This window comes from Cervus canadensis, chromosome 1, assembly GCF_019320065.1.
Source record: "Cervus canadensis isolate Bull #8, Minnesota chromosome 1, ASM1932006v1, whole genome shotgun sequence".
Lineage (NCBI taxonomy): Eukaryota > Metazoa > Chordata > Mammalia > Artiodactyla > Cervidae > Cervus > Cervus canadensis.
In genome coordinates this window covers 110805992-110829970 of record NC_057386.1, presented here as the reverse complement: position 1 = coordinate 110829970, position 23979 = coordinate 110805992, and the positions used below count along the sequence as shown (strand labels likewise).

At 52.3% G+C, this 23979-nt stretch overlaps 1 protein-coding gene across 2 annotated transcripts; it reads right to left on the bottom strand.

Annotated features, from left to right (window-relative positions):
• Positions 1–513: 513 nt before the first annotated feature.
• Positions 514–13853, bottom strand: PES1 (pescadillo ribosomal biogenesis factor 1). 2 transcript variants are annotated; one of them, XM_043436492.1, is made up of 15 exons: positions 13707–13853; positions 10986–11065; positions 9886–10039; positions 8670–8779; positions 7086–7257; positions 6894–6983; positions 4779–4895; positions 4593–4667; positions 4372–4461; positions 4098–4228; positions 3847–3972; positions 3530–3714; positions 2828–3090; positions 2524–2685; positions 514–1017 (listed from the first exon to the last, which is right to left on the bottom strand). In XM_043436492.1, the coding sequence occupies exons 1-15, from the start codon at positions 13728–13730 to the stop codon at positions 934–936; spliced, it is 1863 nt and encodes a 620-aa protein (XP_043292427.1). In that variant the 5' UTR covers positions 13731–13853; the 3' UTR covers positions 514–933. The 2 variants fall into 2 exon arrangements, with proteins under 2 accessions (XP_043292427.1, XP_043292438.1); XM_043436503.1 differs by having other exon boundaries at positions 2524–2687; positions 2878–3090.
• Between the last annotated feature and the right edge of the window lie 10126 nt (positions 13854–23979).

The following is a 23979-nucleotide window of genomic DNA, read 5'->3' as shown; positions in this document are numbered from 1 at the left end:
GCAGTCCAGATGGGGCACTGCCAGAGTCAAGGGGAAGCTGTAAGGATGCCCTGGCCCAGGTTATAAGCCAGGCTGCTGGCAGAGCCACACTGGGGGTCCCCGGCAGCTCTGCCCACAAGCCCACCAGGTAAAGCCGTGGTCCCTCCACTCAGGCCCCACAGATGCTTAAGACACTGGCTTTCACCTCCTGGGCAGACTGCAGCAGGAAATGACAGTCACGCTGGGTGTTCGCTGAGCGCTTTGCCTACCAGACACCTGATACTAGTGAGTCTCTAAAATGTTGTCACTGAACCCACCACCCACACCTGGGACAAAGGCACCAGAATTTCTACTCTCAGCTCACACATGAGGAAGCATGTTCACAGAGGAAAGGTCTCCACGCTGGAATGTGGGGTCCACAGACATCCAGAGGGGTCTGGGCAGTGTCCGGCCCTTCTCAGTGAGAACCAAGGGCTGGAGCACAGGGTACAAGGTGGCCCTTCTCCAACCCCAGGGAAGCTTGTCAACACAGGATTCAGTTGGCTGCAAAACTCCAGCTGTTTATTAACAAACACTTCCCCACCCTCTGCCCATCACACACGGGGCCAACCGAGTGTGGGGGAGGGGGTGTGGAAAGCCAGGGTGAATGGGACAGTTAGGGAGGGGCAGGTTGCACCCCCTCCCCCAATCCCATGTCACTTGGCTCCTGGGAGACTGACGTCTGGCCAGGCAGAAGCCTCTCCTCTGTGCAGCCACCCGCAGGGAGTGCCATCCAAGGGAGGCCAGGGCTGCTCTTGGGCCCAGCCAGCGAGTATGAGCAGAGGCCAGGGCCAGCAGAGGGGGGAGAAGGGCTGACAACAAAGCGTCCAGGTCCATCACCACGCCCAGGCCCTCCGGTGCCTGCCCAGTCCTGCTGCTGTGAGCTGGCCTCGCCTGATGAGAAGCTGCTGTCACTCACAGTGCCCGCACCTTCTTGGCCTTCTTCGCCGATCTCACAGCCTCGTCGTGGGCTTTCCGCTTCTCCGCCAGTTTGTTGGCCTGCGAGGAGGATTAAGCTGTGATGGGCGGGAGGAGGGAGGGAAGGGGACTCCCCCTTCTCCTACTCAAGGCCACCCCTTAAAAGCAGAGCTTCCAGAAAAGCTAACTGGCAACTTGCCACGGGGAAAAAGTAAATCGATCCAAAGAGCCTCAGGTAAGGAACCGGGTCTTCACTCTGCCTTATGACTCTGTTACTTCACGGGCCACCAGCAAGTCAGGAGGACCGCAGGCTCCCAGGGCTGCAGGCCACTGCCCCACTGACCCGCTTCGCCTGGGAAAGCTGGGGCCTTTCAAACCTTCACCAGGAGCTGCTGGAGGGGTCGGCCTGGGGCAGTCTTTCGCCTAGGCCATTTGGCATGATCTATTTCCAAAACAGGCAGGCCTTTCCACCTGGCAATTACACGCCTAAGAATTTACCCTGCAGAGAGATACTTGGAAGTAAGGCAGAGAGGGGTCCGAGAGTGTTTTCTGAGAATGACTAGAAAAGGGAGACAGTCTAATCCTGTCAGCAGGGGCTGTATGACATACAGCAGGCACTGTACGAGGCCATGGACAGCTCACGCTAATGACAGACACAGCAGAATGATTTTTAGGCAGACCCTGGAGATATTGTGGGTTTGAGTCCACCCACCACCCCCAAAAAGCAAGCATTACAATAAAGAGAGTCCCAAGAACTTTTTGGTTTCCCAGTGCACAAAAAAGTTCTGTTTATGCTATGCTGTTGTCTATTAAATAGTGTGTAGTAGCATCATGTCTACAAACACCATCCATACACATTCATTATAAAAGACTTCACTGCTAATAAAATACTAACCACCACCGGAGCCTTCAGTGAACGGTAGTCTTTTTTAGTGATGGCTTTTTTTAGTGATGGTAACATCAAAGAACACTGATCACTACATTACTACAACAAATAATACTAATGAAAAAGTCCAAAATATTGTGAGAATTACCAATGTCACTGGTGACAGACACATGAAATGAGAAAATACTGAGGAAATGGTGCTAAACAGACTTGCTCCACATAGAGCTGCCACAAACCTTCCGTTTTTAACAAACACTGCATCTGTGAAGCGCAATAAAGCAAAGTGCTGTATGTATAGCACGTGCGTGTGCGCTGAGTCACTTCAGTCGTGTCCAACTCTTAGTGACCCCATGGACTGTAGCCCACTAGGCTCCTCTGTCCATGGGATTCTCCAGGCAAGATTACTGGAGTGGGTTGCCATGCCCTCCTCCAGGTTGTATAGCATGACACACCCCCAATAACACCCATATTATTACATGCACAAAAGAAAACTGGGGGGCTGTTACTCCAGACCACCTCAAGGGCAATGAGGGGCGAGCCACCTTCCCATCCATTCAAGTTCTGGTGTACACAGTACTGTCTTAAGCTCTTTTTTGGCCCAGAGTCTGCCCAGGAGAGCTGACAGGCCTGGAAGCTCAGCTGTGAGGCCCCATCTGAGCCTCAGGTGGAGGGGGTGGGGAGCAGGGGGCAGGGAGACTCACCTCGCGGATTTTGCGCCTCTTGCCGAACATGATCTTGTTGTAGAGGTACTTCTCCCGCTTCTTCATCATCATGATGGCCAGGCGCTTGGCCTCGCTCTCCTCCTCCTGGGCCAGCCGCTGCTTGTCCTCCAGCTTCACGGTGCCAGCCATCACCCTGGGCTTCTGGGGACACAGGGAGGATGCACATGGGGACAGGCTGACCCCACCCTCCACCTCCAGCCCCCTCTGGCTCCCGCCCGTCTGGCACTAAGATGGCTGTGGGGGGCTGCTTCCCAGGATGAGACCTTGGTCCACTCCCCACTACCTTCCCCTCCAGCCTCGGCTCCTCCGGGGCGGTCAGTCGGGCCTCTGTCTTTCCCTCCAGCCTCGGCTCCTCCGGGGCGGTCAGTCGGGCCTCCGTCTTCCCCTCCAGCCTCTGCTCCTCCAGGGCGGTCAGCCGAGCCTCCTCCTCCTTCTCCGAATCAGCCTCCATGTCTTCCTCCTCCTCCTCCTCTTTTTCTCCCTCTTCCTCGCCATCACCTTCATCGTCTTCCTCCTCGTCCTCCTCCTCAGATTCATTCAAGTTTCCTACAAAGAACCAAGAATTCTGCACCCTGGGGGTCTGCCCTTCCCCCTGTGGTGTGAGAACCGGCAGCGGACATTCTAGGGGCAGAGCAGGGCTGGCTCAGCCACGGCCCCCCAGCACCTCCCCCTGGGCCCAGCTGCCTTCAGCACAAACTCCAGGCTCCCCACCCCTCAGTTCTGCTGCCTCCCACGGAAACTTCCAGACCATTCTGCTCAGTTATCCTGGACATCAAGTGACACGCGAGTCCAGGACACAAACATTTCCTCCTCCTAAGCCGTGTTACTCCAAGGAGGATGTACAGGGCTCTGTGTCCCCACTGACTGCCCAGTTCTCTGGAATGTGCCCCGTAGCCAATCAGGGAAGCAGCCAGCTGAGCCCCGGTAGCTGAGGCCGGCCTGGAGGAGTGTGCCCAGCCCGCCCGGTCCGGCCTCCTCCACGCACCTGGGTGCTCGCCCCGCTGCAGGGCCAGGAGCTTCAGTTTCTCCGGGGGCACATAGTCGCCTTCCTTCTCCGTCACGAAGGGCGAGAGGTGCGGGGGCAGCTGCACCCCAGGGAAGTAGTCTGCCACAGGGAGGAGGAGCCGGGCGTTCACCGAGTCAAACACCCACTGGGGCTGCACGTAGTACCTGGCGCAGGGCAGGAGCAGAGAGTCACGGGGCCCCCCGAGGACCTGGCTGCATCTGCAGGGCCCTGGACACAGACCTCCGCCCCCAGAAAACCCAAACATGCAGAGGAAGAAGAGGGTCTCGGGGGCCTACCTGCCGATGACCGGGGTCTGCTGCCCAGGTCGGTCGACAATCTGGTGGGTGATGCCGGGGTCTGTGACGTCATAGGTGGCCCCGATGCACAGAGATTTGTCCCAGGACACAATCCCCCCGAAACTCCTACAGGCACAGGGGGAGCCCACGAGGGTCCTCAGGCACAAGCTCACCCTCCCAGGACACACCTGTTCCCTCCCCCAGGGTCCCTGGTCCAGGGCGGGACCTGGCCAGGGCGGTCAGGCCCCCACCTGATGACGAAGGCCAGGGCCTCGCGGGGCACCTCGCGGTTCAGGAAGAACTTCAGGCCCTCGAAAAGCTTCTTGTGCTTCTCCTGCGCCTCCAGCTCCTTCCTGCGGTCCTCCTCCTGCGCCGCCATCTCCTGCCGGGAGGAGGGGCTGCTCACGCTGTCGGGCCTGCCCGCACCCCCACGGGAGGCAGAGGCTGGAGACGAGTCCCTCCCCAGCTTCCTCCTACACCCCTCAGGCCCCCCGGCCCGCCTCCAGAAGGCCGTGCAGTGCTCACCCCATCAGCAGGAAACTCGTCCACCTCGGCTTCCTCCTCCACCGTGGGCACCACCACGCGGGCCAGACTGGCACTGAGGGCGGCCAGTTTCTGCGGAAAGAAGCGGGGCTGTAGAGACACTGCTTGCAGGCGGGGGAGGGGGAGCACGGGCCACTCTGGGACGGCTCTCAGTGGGTTTGGGTTCTGGGGGATGCAGGGCCGGCGCTGGAAGCCCCTCTCACCTCCAGAGAGCTCTCCGAGTCCAGGGCGTAGGTGTCCTCGCTGGTCTTCGCTTCTGTGTGGACCTGACTCTCAAGCTGGGAGGCGAGGAGGGGTTGATCAGAGGAAGGGGAGGCCCCAGCCCCCACCTCCCTGCAGGCAGAGGCTGTGCCCCCGCCCGGTGGGGAGAAGGCGAGGGCAGGGCCTACCTTGGGCGGGTAGTGCAGGTTGAGAGACTGGTAGAGGCGGAAGTTGACGAAGCCCAGCAGGGTGGTGTAGAACTCGGTAAACGTGGCCATGACCCTGTAGTCCACGTCTGTCGGGTGCTGCGGATACAGCGGGCGTGGAGGCAGAAGTCAGTGCAGGGAGCACACGGACAGCCACCCGGGCGGGGGCGCTGGCTGCCCGAGGACCAGGAGGGCCCTCGGGGCCGCCCTGCCTTCAGAGCTCGGCCCCTAGGGCAGAGTCCAGGGGGTCCCCACCCAGGAGCATCCTGGGCACCAGTCAGGCTCTGGATAAGGGTCCCAAAGGCTGTCCTGGAGACCAGAGCCAGATCCTGGCTAGTGGTGAGAAAGGGAAACCTTTGCCTTGAGGTGCCCAGGACTGCTGATGCCCATCGCCCCCTCACTCTGCAGGTCAGACTTCCACCCCTGCAGAGGCTGCTCATGCCTGCTCCACCGCCCAGCTCACAATTTTCATTTACTGTCTTCCCTGGGGCTAGCCCACGAGCACCTGGGGGCCCGGATGGGCGAGGTGGCCCTGGAACAGCCCACCTGCCTGGATGGGGACAGCTGGGGCAGTGGGCAGAGGGCATACTGCACCTACAAGCCCTGGCGGGACCTTTGGGACCAATACTCAGAATCTAACCCTGCCTCAGGCCCAAACCAGAGACAAAGGCACAGCCTGAGGGCCCAGGACGGGCTGGGCAGCCGCCTGGCCCAGCCTCAGGGTGCTCTTGAGAAATGCTGCCTGCCTGGGCAAAAACAGAGGACAGTCCCACCTGTCCCCTCCGTTGATACCTCGGTTCTTCCAGAGGCCTGGGGGCATGTGAGCAGTGACTCCCCCACAGCCCAGCAGCGCCCTGAACCCCACTACCTGCCTGGGTCCTGCTGCTGGGAGCCCAGCACTGGCTGTGCAGGGGCAGAGCGGGAGGAGGAGGGGGCACATGAGGGCCTCAGCTCTGACCCAGCCCGGGTCCCCCATCCTCCTGCTGGGAGGAGGCAGCGGGAGTGCGCTGGTCAGAGGAAGGAGAAAGGGGCAGCCCGTGCCCTCCCCCGTGCCTCCAGGGCCAGCTGTGTGGAGGCCAGCCACCATAGGGCCCTATTCACCCCAGCGGGACAGACAAAGGCCAGTCTGAGCAGTGCGGGGGTGGGACATCAGAGAGCAGGAAGGAGAGGGAGGGCTGGAGAAGGACGGCAGGCGGGCAGGAAGGACGGGGAGAGGAGGGATGGGGCAAGGAGGGACGGGGCAGGGAATAAACAAAGAGCATGGACTCACACACGCCGGCCCCCAGAGCAGACACAGGGGCTGCTGGGGGCCAAGCACCTCACCCACAGAGGCTGCCACCAATCCCCACTGCGGGGCCTCAGAGGGCTTCCGGCCCGCGGCTCCCCAGCCCAGCCCAGAGTAAGGAGTGGGGAGGGGCCCAGTGGAGCCTGACTATGCACTCACTCCCGCTGGAGCACCCACTCCCCGGGCAGCGAAGCCACCACCTAGCCAGGTCTCTGCTGAAGGCAGCAGTTTCCACTCAGGGCGTGAGCATGAAGCGGGGCTGACGTGGGCCCACCACAGGAGAAATCAGCTGTGACCCTGTGGGGCTGACAACCCCCATCTGGAGGTCAAGTCAGCATTTCTCTTCATGGATCCTGCCCCAAACCCCCCGCCCAGTCTAAAAGACAGAGAAAGCTGGGTGAGGACCCAGCGGGATGGAGGCAGGCTGGGCTCTGCGTGAGGCCGTGCACACAGGCGCGCTCCTCCCGGCTGCTGCTCACTCTTCCTTCTGCGACCCCTGAGGACTGGGCACTGGGAAAGCTCTTCTCCCTCAAACCCTCAGGACAAAGGTTCAGAAGTGCAGGCGCCTTATTAAACGTGCGAGGTAGGAGAACCGTCCGAGGCCAACCAGCCAGCAGGTACGGCAGCCAGGCTGGCTCAGGCTCCTGTTACCACACACTCCCCCCACCCTCGCCACACCCGGCCGGCACTCAGGACCCCAGCTGGTTCTGCAGGACAGGACGATCCCCTCTCCGCCCACCCTCTCATCTCCGGCTAGGAACCGGAGAGGAAGCCACGGCCCCGCACAAACCCCTCCCCGGGGAAACACTCACGTCGTGGGAGAAGGTGTAGGGCGTGATCCACACGATCGGCTGGCCCAGCACCTCGGCCTGGTAGTAGATGCCTTTGATGGACAGGAAGACCTGCGGAGGAGCCGACGGCGGCGTGTGAGGCCCGAGGCAGGGGGCCGGGGAGCTGGGGGCTGGGGGCTGGGGGCGGGGCCCCGCCTGCGGCCCGGGGCTCACCTTGCGCAGGGCGCGGGCGGCGATGACGTAGTGCATGAACTCCACGGCCAGCCGGCGGCAGAGCTGGATCGTGTGCACGTGGCACTTGCCGGTCCGCGGGAAGGTGGAGAAGAGGAAGCACATGGACAGGGCGTCGTCCAGGTCCCGCAGCGCGTCGATGAACGTGGGGTACCTGCGCAGCCAGGGGGCGGCGCTCACGAGGCCGCTCCGCCTGGTCTCCCGGGGGCCTCCGACCCCACTGCTCCCACCCGTCAGCCACCCCAGAGGCCCCGTTCCCGTGCCAGGCCACCACCATCTCCTGGACAGGGAGCCGGGCCACGCCCCGGGGGCCTGGGCAGCACCGGCTTCCCCGTGGCCTTGGGAGGCTCTGCAGAACTGGGACGAGCCCACTTAGCTCCAAGGGTCGGGAGGGGAGGCTGGGTCCTCAGACATGGCGCGAGACAGAAGAAAGGCCTGCGGGGGCCTCTCGCGAGACAACAGGAGAGGCGCTCGGCTTCCGGGTTCAGAGGCCACCCCCGAGCCTCGGTCAGCCCCTCGGATGTTTCCAAGTCTCCTCTCCACCTCACAGACCACCCCAACCACCGAGCCCTTCCTAGAAGCACCAGCGGCCATTCATTCTTGAGCAACGGCCGAGGAGTGGGCGACGCAGAACGGGGAGCGCCATCACACTGCCACATGGTGTGTGCGTGAATCCAGACACTTGCTTTTTTCTTGTGCACCTTTTTTTTTTTTTTTTCATTTCTTCCAAAGGACAGCTGTGTCACACTCGCCAGCTCTGTGTTAGCGGAGGACCCGCTCGGAGCAGACCCTCTTCTTGGGCCGCCCAGCTTGCGGCTGCAGGGCTGGGGGTGAGAACGCCTGCCGTGGAGCTCCCAGGCCGGGGCTGTTGCTCAGCTGGCTGGCCCGGGGCTGGCCCGGCTGACTAGACCAAGTCCATCCAGGCCGGAGCTGAGTGCTCCCGGACAAGCAGTCCCCAAGAGAAAGACAGGCGTGCAGGGAGCCCCAGGTTTCTGAATCTCACCACTGCCGCCACTTTGGGCCAGGCTGTTCTGGGCGGTGGGGGCTGTGCTGTGTGCCATAGGGGGCTGGGCAGCATCTGTGGCTCCTAAATGCTACGAGACCCCTCTGCCATCCTAGTCACGAGAACCAGAAGTGTCTCCAGACACTACCAAGCGTCCCCCGATTCAGTCAGTGACGGAGGGGGACCATGGAGAAGGATGGGCAAGCAGCGGCTGATGTCAGGTGTCCAACCACACTTCCGTGCAAGCCCGTGCACCCCCAGACTCTGGCTCTCTCTCACCACAGGGCCTTTGCACTGTTCGCTCTTCCTGAACTACACTCCCCCTGGCTGTCTCAAAGGTCTGCCCTCAGACACCTCCTCTGACCAGCCTGTAACTCACGTGTGTCCTCCAGTTCCCTTCGTGGAGAGCATCCCTCATGGCATTTGTGTGAACTTGTGACCATTAGAACAACATGAAGTTGTTTCCTGTTCTGCTTCCTTCAAGAGGAGTCCAGCTCTGTGGGTGGGGTCTTGGCCGTGTTCCCCACTGTACCCCCAGCGCCAGATCACAGCCCATAGCTCACCGCTCCTTGACGATGTGATCGAGCTTATAGTTGGGCTTGTTGTCCTTCAGACGCTCCACCGTGTTCCACTCACTCTTCCCATAGGCCTTCCGCAGCTTCCGGACGAATACCTGGGGGAGGAGGAGGAGACCGCTGATGTGGGGCCAGGGGGTCCTGGGCACCCCTTCTGTGTGGGAGGGATGCTTGGCTTTGGGGGGACTCCCGAGGCCTCCAGAAGCCGACCACGGCTGTCTGACGGCACCATCTGCCCCCTCGGCCACCTCCACGGAGCAGTGAACCCAACCCAGCGCACCACACTGTGTACGGGTGAACGGCGAAGAGCACTCAGACGTGCTGACATGGAAGTTTAATGTTTTCAGCCCCATTTTCCAACTGAGAAGTGAGGCAGGTCAGGGCCAGGAGGTTAGGCCAGAAACACCAGCCTGTGTGTCCGTGAAAACGAGCCATGGGCCCACGTGTGGGGCTGGGCCACAGGAGAAAACACGGTTGAGGTCAATGGTGGCCCCGGAAATCCTCCTAACTGACCAGCTGACGCCCTCCAAGCACGTCAGGGCGGGCCTGTCCTCTGTGCTCCCCAGATGCTCGGAGGCCCCCTCCGCTGTGGTCGTGAGCAGTGACCAGTCCCACGAGGGGCGCAGTGTTGTGAACTAAGGAGGCTGCAAACCCCAGGTGCACCTCGGTGGGCTCTGGGGAGAGGGCCACCAGCAGCTGCACTCCTCAGCCTGGCCCTGTCGCTCGGCAAAGGCTACAGTACCAGCAGTCTACTTCCAATTATTTGCGTTTGGGGTAATTAGATCTCTACTTTCCCTGTGGTATTTAAGCATTTTAATGGTTTTTATTTGCGGAATGAAAAGCCTGATCTCCTGGGAGTGATTTCAGAAAGAACCAGAATCAGATGGGTTTCTTTGGGCAGAAAATATACCAGAGAGACCCCGAAAGACTACAATCTTTGCTTCACAGGCAATTAATTTACTTTTCCCCCAAAGAACTAGGGGAAAGGTATGACAAGTAAAGTGTTAATCACTGGCCAGGTTCTGTGTAAATGATTTCCACACAGAAAGAGCTCAGTCAATTCCCCCAACACAATTTGGAGGCAGAATTACCTTACCCTTTGTAGAGACTTGCTCCCAGAGATCAAACAACCTGCCTGAGATCAGTGTTAGCGGGTCTCCATAGAGCTGGGTAGGGCCCCCTGCAGGCCGGAGCCGGGCCTCACCTTGTACTCCCGGAACTTGTTGACGATGGGTTCGTGGAGGAGGAACTTGATATCTTTGATGAGGTAAAAGGTGCGGGCCGCCGTGGAGCCCTTGTTAACCTTCTTCTTGTGTTTGGGTTCATGGGGATAAATGCCTTTCAGGATGCACAGCCGCCTGGAAGACAAATGCCATTCCTTCTATCAGCAAACATGTTGAGCACTGGCCATGCTGGGCCTGGAAAACCACAGAGAACCGAGACCACAGGAGCCCTGCCCTCGGGAAAGCTCACATCCTCAGGTAGGAGCCTGACCGTCACAAGTTCCTGAAAAACACATGCAAGATGTCCCAAGCACCAGAAAGGAGACTAGCAGGAATATCGACAGAGGCCAACTGCAGGTACCTCTTTCAGCAAGGGGAGTCAGGAAAGGCCTTGCTGAGAAATCAGTGTTTCAGCCACATACAGGTATACCTTGTTTTATTGCATTTCATTCACTGCACTTCACATATATAGCTTAGCTTTTTTTTTTTTTTAACAAACTGGAGGTTTGAGCAACCCTGCATTCAGCAAGTCTGTCAGAGCCAACATCTGCTCACTTCATGCCTATGAAACATTCCGCTAATTCTCACAATATTTCAAACTTTTCCCTCATTATTATATTTGTTATGGTGATCTGTGATTAGTGATCTATGACGATGCTGTTACAATCAACTTTAGGGCACCACACATCACACTGGTCTAAGATGATTAACTTAATCAATAAATGCTGTGTATTCTGACTGCTCCACCCGACTGGCTACTGCCCAGTCTCTCTCCCTCTCCCCAGATCTCCTTACTCCCTGGGACACAGCACTGATATTAGGTCAATAAATAACCCTACAATGGCCTCTAAGTGTTTCAGTGGGAGGAAGAATCCCAGGTCTTTCACTTTAAATCAAAAGCTAGAAATGATTAAGCTAAGGGAGAAAGGGGTGTTGAAACCTGAGACAGGTCGAAAGCTAGGCTTCTTACACCGTAGTCACTCAAGTTGTGAATGCAAAAGAAAAGCCCTTGAGGGAAATTCGAAGAGCTACTCCAGTGAACACTTAAATGATAAGAAGGCAAAACGATCTTACTGCTCACCTGAAGTCGGCCAGGCTCAGCTGCAGCTTCTTCCGGGCTTTGTTTCGGGTGATGTAGTTGGTGGCAGAACCCCGTTCATACTTGGGGAGGAAAATCAATTCTCCATTAGCAATGGCTGCAGTGATGGACAGCCACTTCTGGACATTCCTCATGCACAAGGTGACCACTGCTGTGGATTCACGGCCAAGAGGCCATGGGGAGGAAGCGTGCCTGCACCGTCTTCACAGCAGTCAACACGGAGGACACACACATCTGTGTGATGCGGGCATTGTGAGGTTGCTGTGGATCAGGTGCTATGCCAAGCCCTAGCAGTAGCTCTAAGTATCGACCATGATGACTACTGACTTGCACACGTTACTTCATTTAATCCCCACAACACTGTGAGGTGGGTGCCATTAAAATTCTCATTTCACAAGGGGGGAAAACAGGCTCAGAAAAATAACCCGCCGGAGTCACACAGCTTTCTAAGAGCTGGGGCTGCATTCAGACCTAGGTCCAAGCCCAGAGCCTGAGTGCCTCATCCACTAAGCCAGGGTTCTCAACTTCTTTTTCATTATAACCACCCTTTCCACCACTGGAGGCCTTGTTAGGCCTCTTCTCCCGTTTCATCACCCTCTCTCACAGCCTCCCAAAATGTTAACACCATAGATATATCACAGCTCTCTTTGTGTAATGTGGTCCTTTAGAGGGACACACATCATCGTAATATCTACCATGTCCCCCAACCAACTCCTGTTCCGTTGGAGATGACACTGTCTGGTTGAAAATGCACACTCTAAGCCACACAGCCTCTCTCCTTCCCCTCATTCATTCATTCAGCAAACAATCACAAAACCTCTACGATGTTCCAAGTGTTCATTTGGCTAGATGCTAGGAGGGTAATAAAAGACAAAAGACCTGGTCTCTACCTGCCCCCGAAGACCACATGGTCTTGTGCAACCACCTGGATGTGTGCAGCGCTGGATGCTGCCTCACTCACGGCTCTGAGTCCCGATCGGGCAGCAGCACACTGAACCAGCTCCCTGCAAAGTAACCAAGCACATCCTTCCCCAGCTAGGTCTCCCGCTGGAATAAGACAGCACACAGGCCTCCATGGGCAGGTCCGGCTCCAAAGGGATAAACCCGTAACCTCCTGAGGGTATGTTATGAACAACCCCACAGTCACAAAACATGCCCCGCCTTCATTCGTACCCTTCAGACATTTATTACCCATCTACTGGGGATCAGGCCCATGCCAAATCCCGGGGACACAAAGATGACTTTCTGCTTTTGTTAAAACTGTTTTCCACTGCCCTATGCCACTCTGTCACCATTCTTATCTTTTCAAATCTTAAGGAGATTAATCAAAGATAACTGGGATGACTTTTCTCCCCGGGTGTACAAGGGGATGGATTCTGCACTTGGGGCTGTTAGGTGTTACTGGCACCTAGCAGGTAAGAGGTCAGGAACGCTGCTAAACATCCTAGAAACACACAGCATAACCCTCCCCACAATAGTTATCTGGCTCAAAATGTCAAAACAGTTGTGAAACTCAGCTTTAAAACTGTCACGATCCACTGACATGTCTGTATCTGTGTCTCAAGCTCAGGTTTGCTATCCTGTATCTTTATAACTCCAATTGTGAGCACTTTCTGGGTACTCAATAGCCAGCTGGGTTTAAAAAAAAATTGGCAGTCAGGCCCTGCCTGGGTGGTCCAGTGGTTAAGGCTCCACACTCCCAACGCAGGGGGCCCAGGTTCGATCCCTGGTCAGGCGACTAGATCCCACATGCAACTAAGAGTTCACATGCTGCAACTAAAGATACCACATCCTATAAAGATGATTCCTCAAGCTGCAACTGAGACCAGGTCAAACAAACAACAAATCAGCAGTAAAAACTTTCGAGTTGAAAGTAACAATTGAGGCAACTATATCTTCCTCATCCCCTCTAATCTCTTCCTACCACCAAGACAATTCTCCCTACAGCGAAAAGAACAACTACTTGAAAGATGAATCACGTTCTCTCTCTTTAGTTGATTCTTACTGCAATTTGAATAAAATCCAGTTTCTTGTGTCTGACAGCCTTGCATGACCCAGTCCCTGTCCAACCCCAACTTCACTAGATGCCACTCTTCCCTTGGTTTAACTTATTCCCCGGCCATCCTCATATCATTTGATTTCTTGCACACAATAAGCCCTTTCCACCTAAGGACCTTAGCACTTAGATTTCCCCCTGCCAGGCTTGTTTGTGACCATTTTATTTGGTTGTTTACTTTAGTGTCCAACTTCCCCACAAGAAACTGAGCTCTGGGAATGCAGAGACCACATCTGGTTGTTTATGTCTCCATCCCCAATGTCTAGAACAAGGCCTGATTCAACAGAAAAGGGAGCCACTAGTCTTAAAAGACGATGAACTCGACAAAATGGTGAGCTCTACATTAGGCTCATCACTTTCAGTAATGAGTTGTCCTCCAGCTCGGCCTGTTTTGGGGTGGAGCTTTGCCTGGTAACCTCAACTCTCTTTCACAGCTCTACCCCAGATTTCTTTTTCATATTTCACAGCGAGTACTGCCGTCCCGGCCCATCATTTGATCCCTTCTGGCTGTTGTCTCCTGTCGTGTTGATCCCAGCCGCTTCTGCACCCACAAGGGTCCAAGGCCGGGGAATCCCCAGGCTCCATCGCTCCCGTCTCCCACCTCCTGGGGCAGCCCAAGCCCCCTGCCCCGGCCTCTCGCCCATCACCTTCTTCTTCTCCAGGCCTCCCATGGCTCCACGCTGGATGGTCTGCAGGCGCTGCGCGGACAGACACCGCCGCTTCCTTCCACATGTGCCCCGAGTAGGGCCCCGAGGCCCCCACGCCGCCGGCCTGCGCGAGCTGCCCAATGAGGTGCCTGAGAGAATCTAGGGAAAGATGGGCCATTTCTCCTCGAGATTTATAACTAAACCGTCTGAGAAAAATCTCTGAGACTGATCTTTCGGGCTCTTTCCCATCTATGAGCCTCTTACAGACATTTTTAATGTTTAGGCAAAGGCGGATATTCGGGCATTTTTATAATCATCCTGATGACAGGCGCTTGACGTATAGAGCCCCGTTGCATGTTGGGATGGAAGGGGGCGGAAGCCTTAGAGGCGGCGCAGCGCCTTCTGGGATGCAGAGGGGAACCGCGTTCTTTGGTGAGGGAGCGGGTTACGTTGTTATGGTAACGGTTGCTGGGCGTCGTCGGAATTAGTCTCGGTTGTCTGAGAGGCCTTCTGGGCGGTAAATGAGGCTGCTCTCTCTTCGCTATTGGCCATTGGCTTTGCCTGGTGGCCATTGGCTGTTACCGGGGGTACGTAGAGCACAAGCCGACTTTTTTCCTCACAGAGGTGGAGAGATTCGAGAGGCCGCTTAAACTTCCTGAGCCTTAGCAGAGGGTTGAAAAATGACGAAAGGCCAAGCAGAGTTACAAAACTCGTGTTCTGTAGATTTTAAATGACCATTTAGGGCCCTCCCTGGTGGTCCGCTTGTTAAGACGCCACAATTCCTCACCGGACGCGGGTTCGATCCCTGGTCGAGGAGCTAAGATCCCGTATGCCACGGGCTCGGTAGTCGTGGTGTATGGGCTTAGTTGTTTCGCAGCATGTGGGATCTCCCAGGATCAGGGATAGAACCCGGGTCTCCTGCATTGGCAGGCGGTTCCTTACCACTGGGCCCCCAGGGAAACCCTAATAAATACTTTTAATTAAAGCTAAAATAAAGTAATGGAGAAGGAAATGGCAACCCACTCCAGTACTCCTGGAAAATTCCATGGATGGAGGAGCCTGGTAGGCTACAGTCCATAGGGTCGCAAACAGTTGGACACGACTGAGCGACTTCACTTTCTTTCTATAGTTCCTTTTGGTGAAGGAAATGGCAACCCACTCCAGTGTTCTTGCCTGGAGAATCCCATGGGCAGAGGGGCCTGGTGGGCTGCAGTCTATGGGGTTGCAAAGAGTCGGACACAACTAAGCAACTAACACACACACACAAAGTAAAAACCTAGTTATTTTACAAACAGCCAAAAATGAACGAAAACTGGATAGGAGAAGGTGACTCAAAGACTTTGCAGGAACTTGCCAGACAGGTGTGAGGAAAACCAGAGTCATGTGGTGCTCACAGCAGAAGACTGAGGAGTGTTCCAGAAACAGCGTAGGAGAGAGGGAAGGATGGCAGAGACTGGTACCACCATGAAGGCTCTAAAGGGTGCTGAGGTGGCGGTCTCTGTCACAAGTGTGTGTGAGTTGCTCAGTTCTATCCAGCTCTTTTCAACCCTTTGGATTATAGCCCACCAGACTCCTCTGTCCATGGGATTCTCCAGGCAAGACTACTGGAGTGGATTGCCATGCCCTCCTCCAAGGGATCTTCCCGACCCAGGAATTAAACCTATCTCCTGTGTCTCCTGCATTGCAAGCGGATTCTTTACCTGCTGAGCCATCAGGGAAGCCCAGTCTCTATCACATGTCTGTTTAATTAATCAGTCTGATGATTGCAGAAACTGGGTTGATTATGGAGAATGACTGTAGATTACTATGTACTCAACCAAGTAATAGCCCTGATCACAATTGCTGTGCTTGAAATTGTTTCATTGCTAAAGCAAATTAGCAAGAATACTGGAGCGGGTTGTCATTCCCTTCTCCAGGGGATCTTCCCAACACAGGGATCAAACCTGGGTCTCCTGCATTGGCAGGTGGATTCTTTACTGACTGAGCCACCAGGAAGCCCTAGGTATATGGTTTCCTGAAATTGATTAAGCAAGTGCATTCTTTTCCATCCACTTAGAAAAGAGGATCAGAGACTTCCCTGGCAGTCCAGTGGTTAAGACTCCATGCTTCCATTGCAGGAGGTAGGTTCGATCCCAGGTTGGGGAACTAAGATCCTGCATACCTTGAGGCCAAAAAAAAAGAGAGTCAGAAACTGTTCTCATTCTCATGAAACTGACAGTAATATTCGTCTAGCTTTACATTGGGGCTATGTTTACTCTCCTATTTTCCATCATAATATTAGCCTGAGGAGATCTGGATCATGGGGACAGCCCACAGATGTTACACTGATCTGTTATATTGATATCATGCTGATCAGGCAGGGTAAGTGAAGACAGGGCTCTGAAGCAGGTCCTGCCTGCAGAGCAAACAGTGCCCTGCTTGGACCATCCGATCCAGCCGACACTGTGGTGTTGGTGGAGCCAGTGGAGGGAAGGATGCAGTGTGGAGCTATGGCAAGCCCCAGTGCGTGAATCACAAGGCAGAACTCTGGAATTCTCCGCAGGTCATGCCATCTACTGCAGAGACGTGTACACCATTGAAGAAAGCCCTCCTGGCTTGTCACTGAGCCCTGGTCAAAAACAGCTGGGCTTTGGGAACCAAGTGCAGAACTGCCAAACATGAGTTGGGTTATTTTGGACCAAGAAATAAAACTAAATGGATCCGGCAGCAGTCAATTTAAACTTGCAAAATGAAGCATAAAGTTATTATGAAAGGGCTGGTTGAGACAAAATTGAAATCAATCAGCTATGATATTTGACAAACTTTCAAAAAGATGATACAAATATTTTGGTTTCTACTAAGAACAATTAAAATTAAGATGTGAGTGAGTCTTTGAGCAACTGGTAAAATAGCTTCACCTTTAACCTAGTCTCCCGGAAGACCCCCAAGTGGCTTAAAATCAGTAGACCCTCCACAACATGGAATGACTTATTTAGGAGCACCAGCAAAAGTACCTGCAAAGTCCACAAAAGTGATGAGATGATCATTTTAAAGAAATTCCTCCTTTAAAAAAAATAGACTTTATTTTTTTAGAACAACTTTGTTGTTGTTTAGTGGCTAAGTCGTGTCTGACTCTTTTGCAATCCCTTGGACTGTAGCCTGCCGGGCTCCTCTGTCCATGGGATTTCCCAGGCAAGAATACTGGAGTGAATTGCCATTTTATTCTCCAGGGGATATTCCAGACCCAGGGATCGAAACTGCGTCTCCTGCATTGGCAGGTGGATTCTTTACCACTGAACCACCAGCGAAGCCCTAGAACAGCTTTAGCTTTACATAAAAATTGAGTAGATAGTACGAAGAGTTCCCATGTACCCCACAGTCAGTCTCTCTTATTGTTATTATTATTTTTTAAAACTTGTGGGATGTTAATTCCCTGACCAGGGACTGAACCTGGACCCTTGATGACAGCAGCAGCAAAGAGCATAGAATCTCTTAATATTAACATCTAACAGTATGGTATATTTGTTACAATTAGTGAGCCAATATCAATACTTTAACATACGTTATTCAGATTTCCTTATTTTTTAAGCTATTACCCCTTTTCCCCTTCTGTTTCAAGATGTCATGTTACATTTAGTTGTCGTGTCTCCTTAGGCTCCTCTTGGCTGTGACAGTTTCTAAGATCTTCTTTGTTTGTGATGACTTTGACAGCTTTGAGGAGTCCCCGTCAGGTATTTTGTAGAATGTGTCTTTTTTGGAATTTGTCTTATTTCTTTTTTTTTAAACTCATAGTTAAACTGTGGGTTGGAGGAGGACCACAGAGGTGAAGTGCTATTTTCATTACATCCTGTCAAGGGTGTATGCTGTCAACATGATTTAATCGCTGTTCATGTTGGCTTTGGTCATTTGGTCAAGGCAGTGCTTGTCAAGTTTCTCCTCTGTAAAGATGCTCTTTGTCCCACCCCTTTTTCATGCTGTAATTTTTGGAAGGCAGTCACTTGGAACAGCCCACACTTAAAAACTGCAGAGTTACGCTTCCGCTTCTTGAAGGCATTGTATCTATGTTCATTACTGGAAATTGTTCTGCGAGAGAGATTTGTCTCTCATCCATTTGTCTTAGTCTGTCCAATGGGTATAACAAAATCCCATAAGTAGCTTATAAACAACAAAAATTTACTTTTCACAGTTCTGGAAGCTAGAAAGTCCATGACCAAGGGGTCAACATATTTGGTGTCTGGAGAAGGCCAGGTTTCTGGTTTATAGACAGCCACCTTTTCACTGCATCCTCACAGGGCTGAAGGAGTGAGAGCTCTCTGGGGTCTCTTTAAAAAAATTTTTTTTAATTGAAATGTAGTTATTTTACCATGTATTAGTTTCAGGTGTATAACAAAGTGATTCAGTTGTATCTTGCACATGTGCTTAGTTGTGTCCCACTCTTTGCGACCACGTAGACTGTAGCCCACCAGGCTCCTCTGTCCATGGGATTCTCCAGGCAAGAATACTGGAGTGGGTTGCTGTTTCCTCCTCCTGGGGCTCTTCCTGACCGAGAGATCAAACCCTTGTCTCCTGCGTCTCTTGCATTTGCAGGCAGATTCTTTCCCACTGAGCCACCTGGGGGAAGACCCCAGTTATATATATATAGTTATAATGTATATGTATTCTTTTTTAATATATTATTTTTAACATCATCTTCCATTATAGGTTATTACAAGATATTGAGTATAGTTCCCTGTGCTATACAATGGGTCCTTATTGTCTACCTACTGGGATCTCTTTTATAAGGGGTCTAATCCCTTTCATGATGGCTCTTGATTACCTCCCAAAGGCCCCACCTCCAAAACCCATGGCATTAGGGATTAATTTTCAACACGTGAATTGCAGGGGGTCGGGGGGGACACACAAACATTCAGTGTATGTCAGTATTTATATCAGTATGTACTCATGGCTATTTATTTTTACTTTGGGTTATAGTCTGCATGCGTGTCTGCTAAGTTGCTTCAGTTGTGTCTGACTCTTTGCAACCCTATGGACTGTAGCCCGAAAGTCTCCTCTGTCCCTGGGCTTCTCCAGGCAAGAATACTGGAGTGGGTTGCCATTTCCTCCTCCAGGGGATCTTCCCCACTCAGGGATTGAACCCGAGTCTCTTTATGCCTTCTACATTGGCACTTTACTACTGGTGCCACCTGCGAAGCTCAAGTTATAATCTGAAAGTGAAAGTGAAAGTCGTGTCCAACTCTTTGCGACCCCATGGATTATACAGTCCATGGCATTCTCCAGGCCAGAATACTGGAGTGGGTAGCCTTTCCCTTCTCCAGGGGATCTTCCCAACCCAGGGATTGAACCCAGGTCTCCCACATTGCAGGCGGATTCTTTACCAACTGAGCTATGAGGGAAGACCTAGTTATAGTCTGCTGCTGCTGCTGCTGCTGCTGCTAAGTCGTTTCAGTCGTGTCCGACTCTGTGCGACCTCACAGACGGCAGCCCACCAGGCTCCGCCATCCCTGGGATTCTCCACGCAAGAATACTGGAGTGGGTTGCCATTTCCTTCTCCAAGGTTATAGTCTAACATCACGTTCTTTTATTGCTCAAAATATTCCAGCTTTGGCCACTAGAGGGCTGTTTCAGTTTGCTTTTGTATCTTTCTGACATACTCTGTGCCTGCGTGCGCACTTCCTTACATTCCGGCCTTATAAAATGCACCAGACTCATCTTGCATATTTCTTGTCCTAGTCCTGGTGTCAGCCATACTAGGGGAAGTGAAAGCAAAAGTGAGTGAAAGTCTCTCAGTTGTGTCTGACTCTTTGTGACCCCATGGGCTATACAGTCCATGGAATTCTCCAGGCCAGAATACTGGAGTAAGTCGCCTTTCCCTTCTCCAGGGGATCTTCCCAACCCAGGGATTGAACCCAAGTCTCCCGCATTGCAGGAGGATTCTTTACCAGCTGAATCAAAGGGAAGCCCAAGAATACTGGAGTGGGTAGCCTATCCCTTCTCCAGGGGATCTTCCCAACCCAGGAATCGAACCAGGGTCTCCTGCATTGCAGGCGGATTCTTTACCAACTGGGCTATCAGGGAATCAGCCTGGTTCCTTTTATATACCAGGGGAACATGGTTTCTTTAATTGGAGAATGGTTATTATAAACCAAAATCTAGGCACTTGGTAATCTTATTGCTATTGTGGTATTTTTGCTTCTAGACCCTCTCAGCTGACAGAGCAAAAGGTATGTTTGTGAGTACTATTCTGCTGTGTACGCACATACTTGTCACTAGTTCTAGATGCAACCATCTATGTCTGTATTAAGCTAACCCTGAACTCATACTGATGTATCCACCATCACCACATGGATCATTCCAGCCTCCTCCCCATGCTTATTTGTAAAGCCCTCTCCAACAGCAAGAAACTTGCCCTCTGCCTACAGTCTGCCATCCATTTAATTGTTCGATTCTAGTGCATATGTCTACTAGCCTCCTGAGAAACCTGTATGCAGGTCAAGAAGCAACAGTTCAAACTGAACATGGAACAACGGACTGGTTCCAAATTGGGAAAGGAGTATGTCAAGGCTGTATACTGTCACCCTGCTTATTTAACTTACATGCAGAGCACATCATGTGAAATGCTAGGGTGGATGAAGCACAAGCTGGAATCAAGATTACTAGGAGAAACATCAATAACCTCAGATATGCAGATGACACCACCCTTATGGCAGAAAGCGAAGAGGAACTAAAGAGTCTCTTAATGAAAGTGAAAGAATGAAAAAGTTGGCTTAAAACTCAACATTCAAAAAACAAAGATCATGGCATCTGGTCCCGTCACTTCATGGAAAATAGATGGGGAAACAATGGAAACTGTGAGAGACTTTATTTTCTTGGGCTCCAAAATCACTGCAGATGGTGATGTAGACACTTGCTACATGGAAGAAAAGCTATGACCAAACCATACAGCATATTAAAAAGCAGAGACATTACTTTGCCAACAAAGGTCTGTCTAGTCAAAGCTATGGTTTTTCCAGCAGTCATGTATGAATGTGAGAGTTGGACCATAAAGAAATCTGAGTGCCAAAGAACTGTGCTTTTGAACTGTGATGTTGAAGAAGACTCTTGAGAGTCCCTTGGACTGCAAGGAGATCAAACCAGTCCATCCTAAAGGAGATCAGTCCTGGGTGTTCATTGGAAGGACTAATGCTGAAGCTCTGGCCACCTGACTCGAAGAACTGACTCATTGGAAAAGACCCTGATGCTGGGAAAGATTGAAGGCAGGAGGAGAAGGGGACGACAGAGGATGAGATGGTTGGATGGCATCACCGACTCAATGGACATGAGTTTGAGCAAGCTCTGGGAGATGGTGAAGGACAGGGAAGCCTGGCATGCTGAAGTCCATGGGATCGCAAAGAGTCGGACACGGCTGAGCGACTGAACAATAGCAACAGTGTTGACTAGCATCAGAACGATCAATTCTTACCCTCATGATGTAGTGGGTCCTTTTGTGCCGGTCCTTTTACCTTTATTCTTACAGACCTCACTCATTATAGAAGTTTCTGAAGTTAGCGCCCTTTCCCCCACTCTTTTTTACATATTTACTTATTTATTTGGCTGTGCCAGGTCTTAGTTGTGGCACAGGGCGTCTTTGATCTTCATTGCGGCAATGCAGGATCTTCAGTTGCAGCATGCAAACTCCTAGTTGTGACATGTGGGATCTAGTTCCCTGACCAGGGATGGGACCTGTCCCTCCTGTGTTGGGAGCAGGGTCTCAGCCACTGGACTAGCTCCTCTAGCTCTTTCTTCTCCCTTAACATGTTTTCTAATTTTTGTGCAACCCACTTGTGTTACTTACATCATTTTTATAATTTAAGATTAATTATGAACTTCTTTCTACATTAAATGGGCTCTAAGATTTTAATGTGAAGGTGAGAGTGTTAGTTGCTCAGTCGTGTCCGATTCTGCGACCCCATGGACTGTAGCCCACCAGGCTCCTCTGTCCATAGATTCAACAGGCAAGAGTACTGGAGTGGGCAGCCATTCCCTTCTCCAGGGGATCTTCCCCACCCATTTTTTTCCCCCACCCATTTTTAATGAAGAGAATGGATATCCAGTATGTGACCACACCAGTCATGCATTTGTTATATTCATTCTCCTCATGCCCCCTTCATGCATACATTTTTTCACCATTTTTTAAAGAAATTGAAGTACAGTTGATGTACAGTGTTGTGTTAGTTTCAGGTGTACAACATAGTGACTCAAAAATTTTAAAGGTTATACTCCGTGTTTAGTTCTGATAAAATATTGGCTATATTCCCTGCGCTGTGCAATATATCCTGGTTTATATAGACAATTTAATTTTCTTTCCCTATTGGATTCCTTCTTAGGCTGTGTCCTAGCCCACTCGTTCTGAGACCACTAAGAACAAACCTTTAAGCCTAACAGAATCAGCTCAGTTGATCCACTGAAATGAGGGGGAGGTACTGTGGGGGTCTGGCCACACAAAGAGAAAGGTTACTATAGGATTTGGGTGAAGGATTGGGTTAGGTAAAATGTAAACCAAACAGTATTTTTATTTTCAATTGTTTTGGCCACACCGCATGAGGGATCTTAGTTGCCTAATCAGGAATGGAACCCGCACCCCCAAGCTAGGAGTCTTAACCACTGGACTGCCAGGGAAGTCCCAACCAGGCAGTATTTTGGTGGGTTTAACACAGCGCAGGGCTGCATGAGAAGGGTCAGCTTGAGGTGTGGACAGCAAAGTATCCTGTTTACCTGAAAACTACGAAGTCGAGACAGGCAGGGACTGCTGAGTCCGGAAAATAAATACTGGAGCAGCTTCCCTTGTCAAAGTGACTTGGCGCCTCCAAGACTGTTTCTTTCTTACTAACAATTTCAAACAGCAAATTACTGATGGTTTGTGATTTTAGGGGGAAAAAGAAATCCCAGTAAGGAGAGTAACAGTCACCCAAACAACGTGGTTATTGGGACACTTTACAGCTGTAACGTGACCTTGGGAGAAATAATGTTTCCTGTTTACATCGCAGCTGGCTGTGTCTGTGCCTGCCCTTGTGCACAGACATGCCAACTTTTACCTGCCCATTCCAAGCCAGTGTTTACTTTCTCGGCTTTTTGCTGTTGTTTAGTCGCTCAGTTGTGTCCGACTCTTTTGCAACCCCATGGAATGTATCCCACCAGGATCCTTTTGTCCATGGGATTCTCCAGGCAAGACTACTGGAGTGGGTTGCCATTCCCTTCTCCAGGGGATCTTCCCTACCCAGGGATCGAACCCATGTCTCCTGCATTGACAGGTGGATTATTTACCCCTGAGCCACCTGGGAAGGCACTTTCCCAGCTCCAGACCCCCAAACAGAAGTCCCGAACCAAATGATTATCATTTTGTTTTTCACTTCCCCTGCCCGCATTACCTAAAACATTCCACCCCCAGTCAGTCAGCCTATTTCTAATATCTATGGAAATGCACCTCCTCCCCCACTAGTCACCGCGGCACCTTCAAGTCCCCAGGGATCGGAGGTGGTGACTCTCCCAAGGAAGCTGCTTCTCACAGAGGCCGCTGTCCTGGAGACGGCAGGAAACAGGATCATTGCCAAGGACTGGGGAGCCGGGCAGCCCTGTCCCAGACCATGAGCGTTCCATTGCCCAGAGTTCCAAGGTCCCCCTGGAAGTTTGAGCCCGAGGATCTGCAGGAGAACTCCACCCTGATGGGCCACACCCAGCCTCCTTGCACTAGACAGTCTCATTCTATATTTGTAAAGTACTTCCTTAAACAGATGCACATCTCTGTATTTACTTATGTCTGTATTTATTAGCTTGTGAGAAGTCAGGCACAAAACCAGATTATCTTGAAAGAATGAACCATAGCAATTACCCATAAAAAGATTGCAGAAAAAATCGTATTTGCAAGTGATTAAAGGTTTTAAGGTCTAAATATCTTCACAAGTTGAGCTGGAAGGGAGCTTAATTAGAATGATCTTCTCCAACCCTTTTGGCTCACACAAGAGAAACTATTTTAGACTCGAGAGGCCAAGGTAACACAGCACCTCCAGAGCTAACTCGTGGACACAGATTCTTCTGTGGGGCTTGGTGGATGGGGAAAAAGCCTTTCTTCTCTCTTCTCCTTGCAGAGACTGTTTCCAGGTGACTTTCCTAGTCCTTGCAAGTGGCCCTGCTAACCATGGCTTCGTGTATCTAATGATTAAATCTGGCTCCTTAAATTGCTTTGTTTTGTCTCCCAGGAGGTTCCCATCTTTCCGGTTGGTTGAGAAAACTGGGCGGTCTGGTCCGGCTCCAGCAGCCG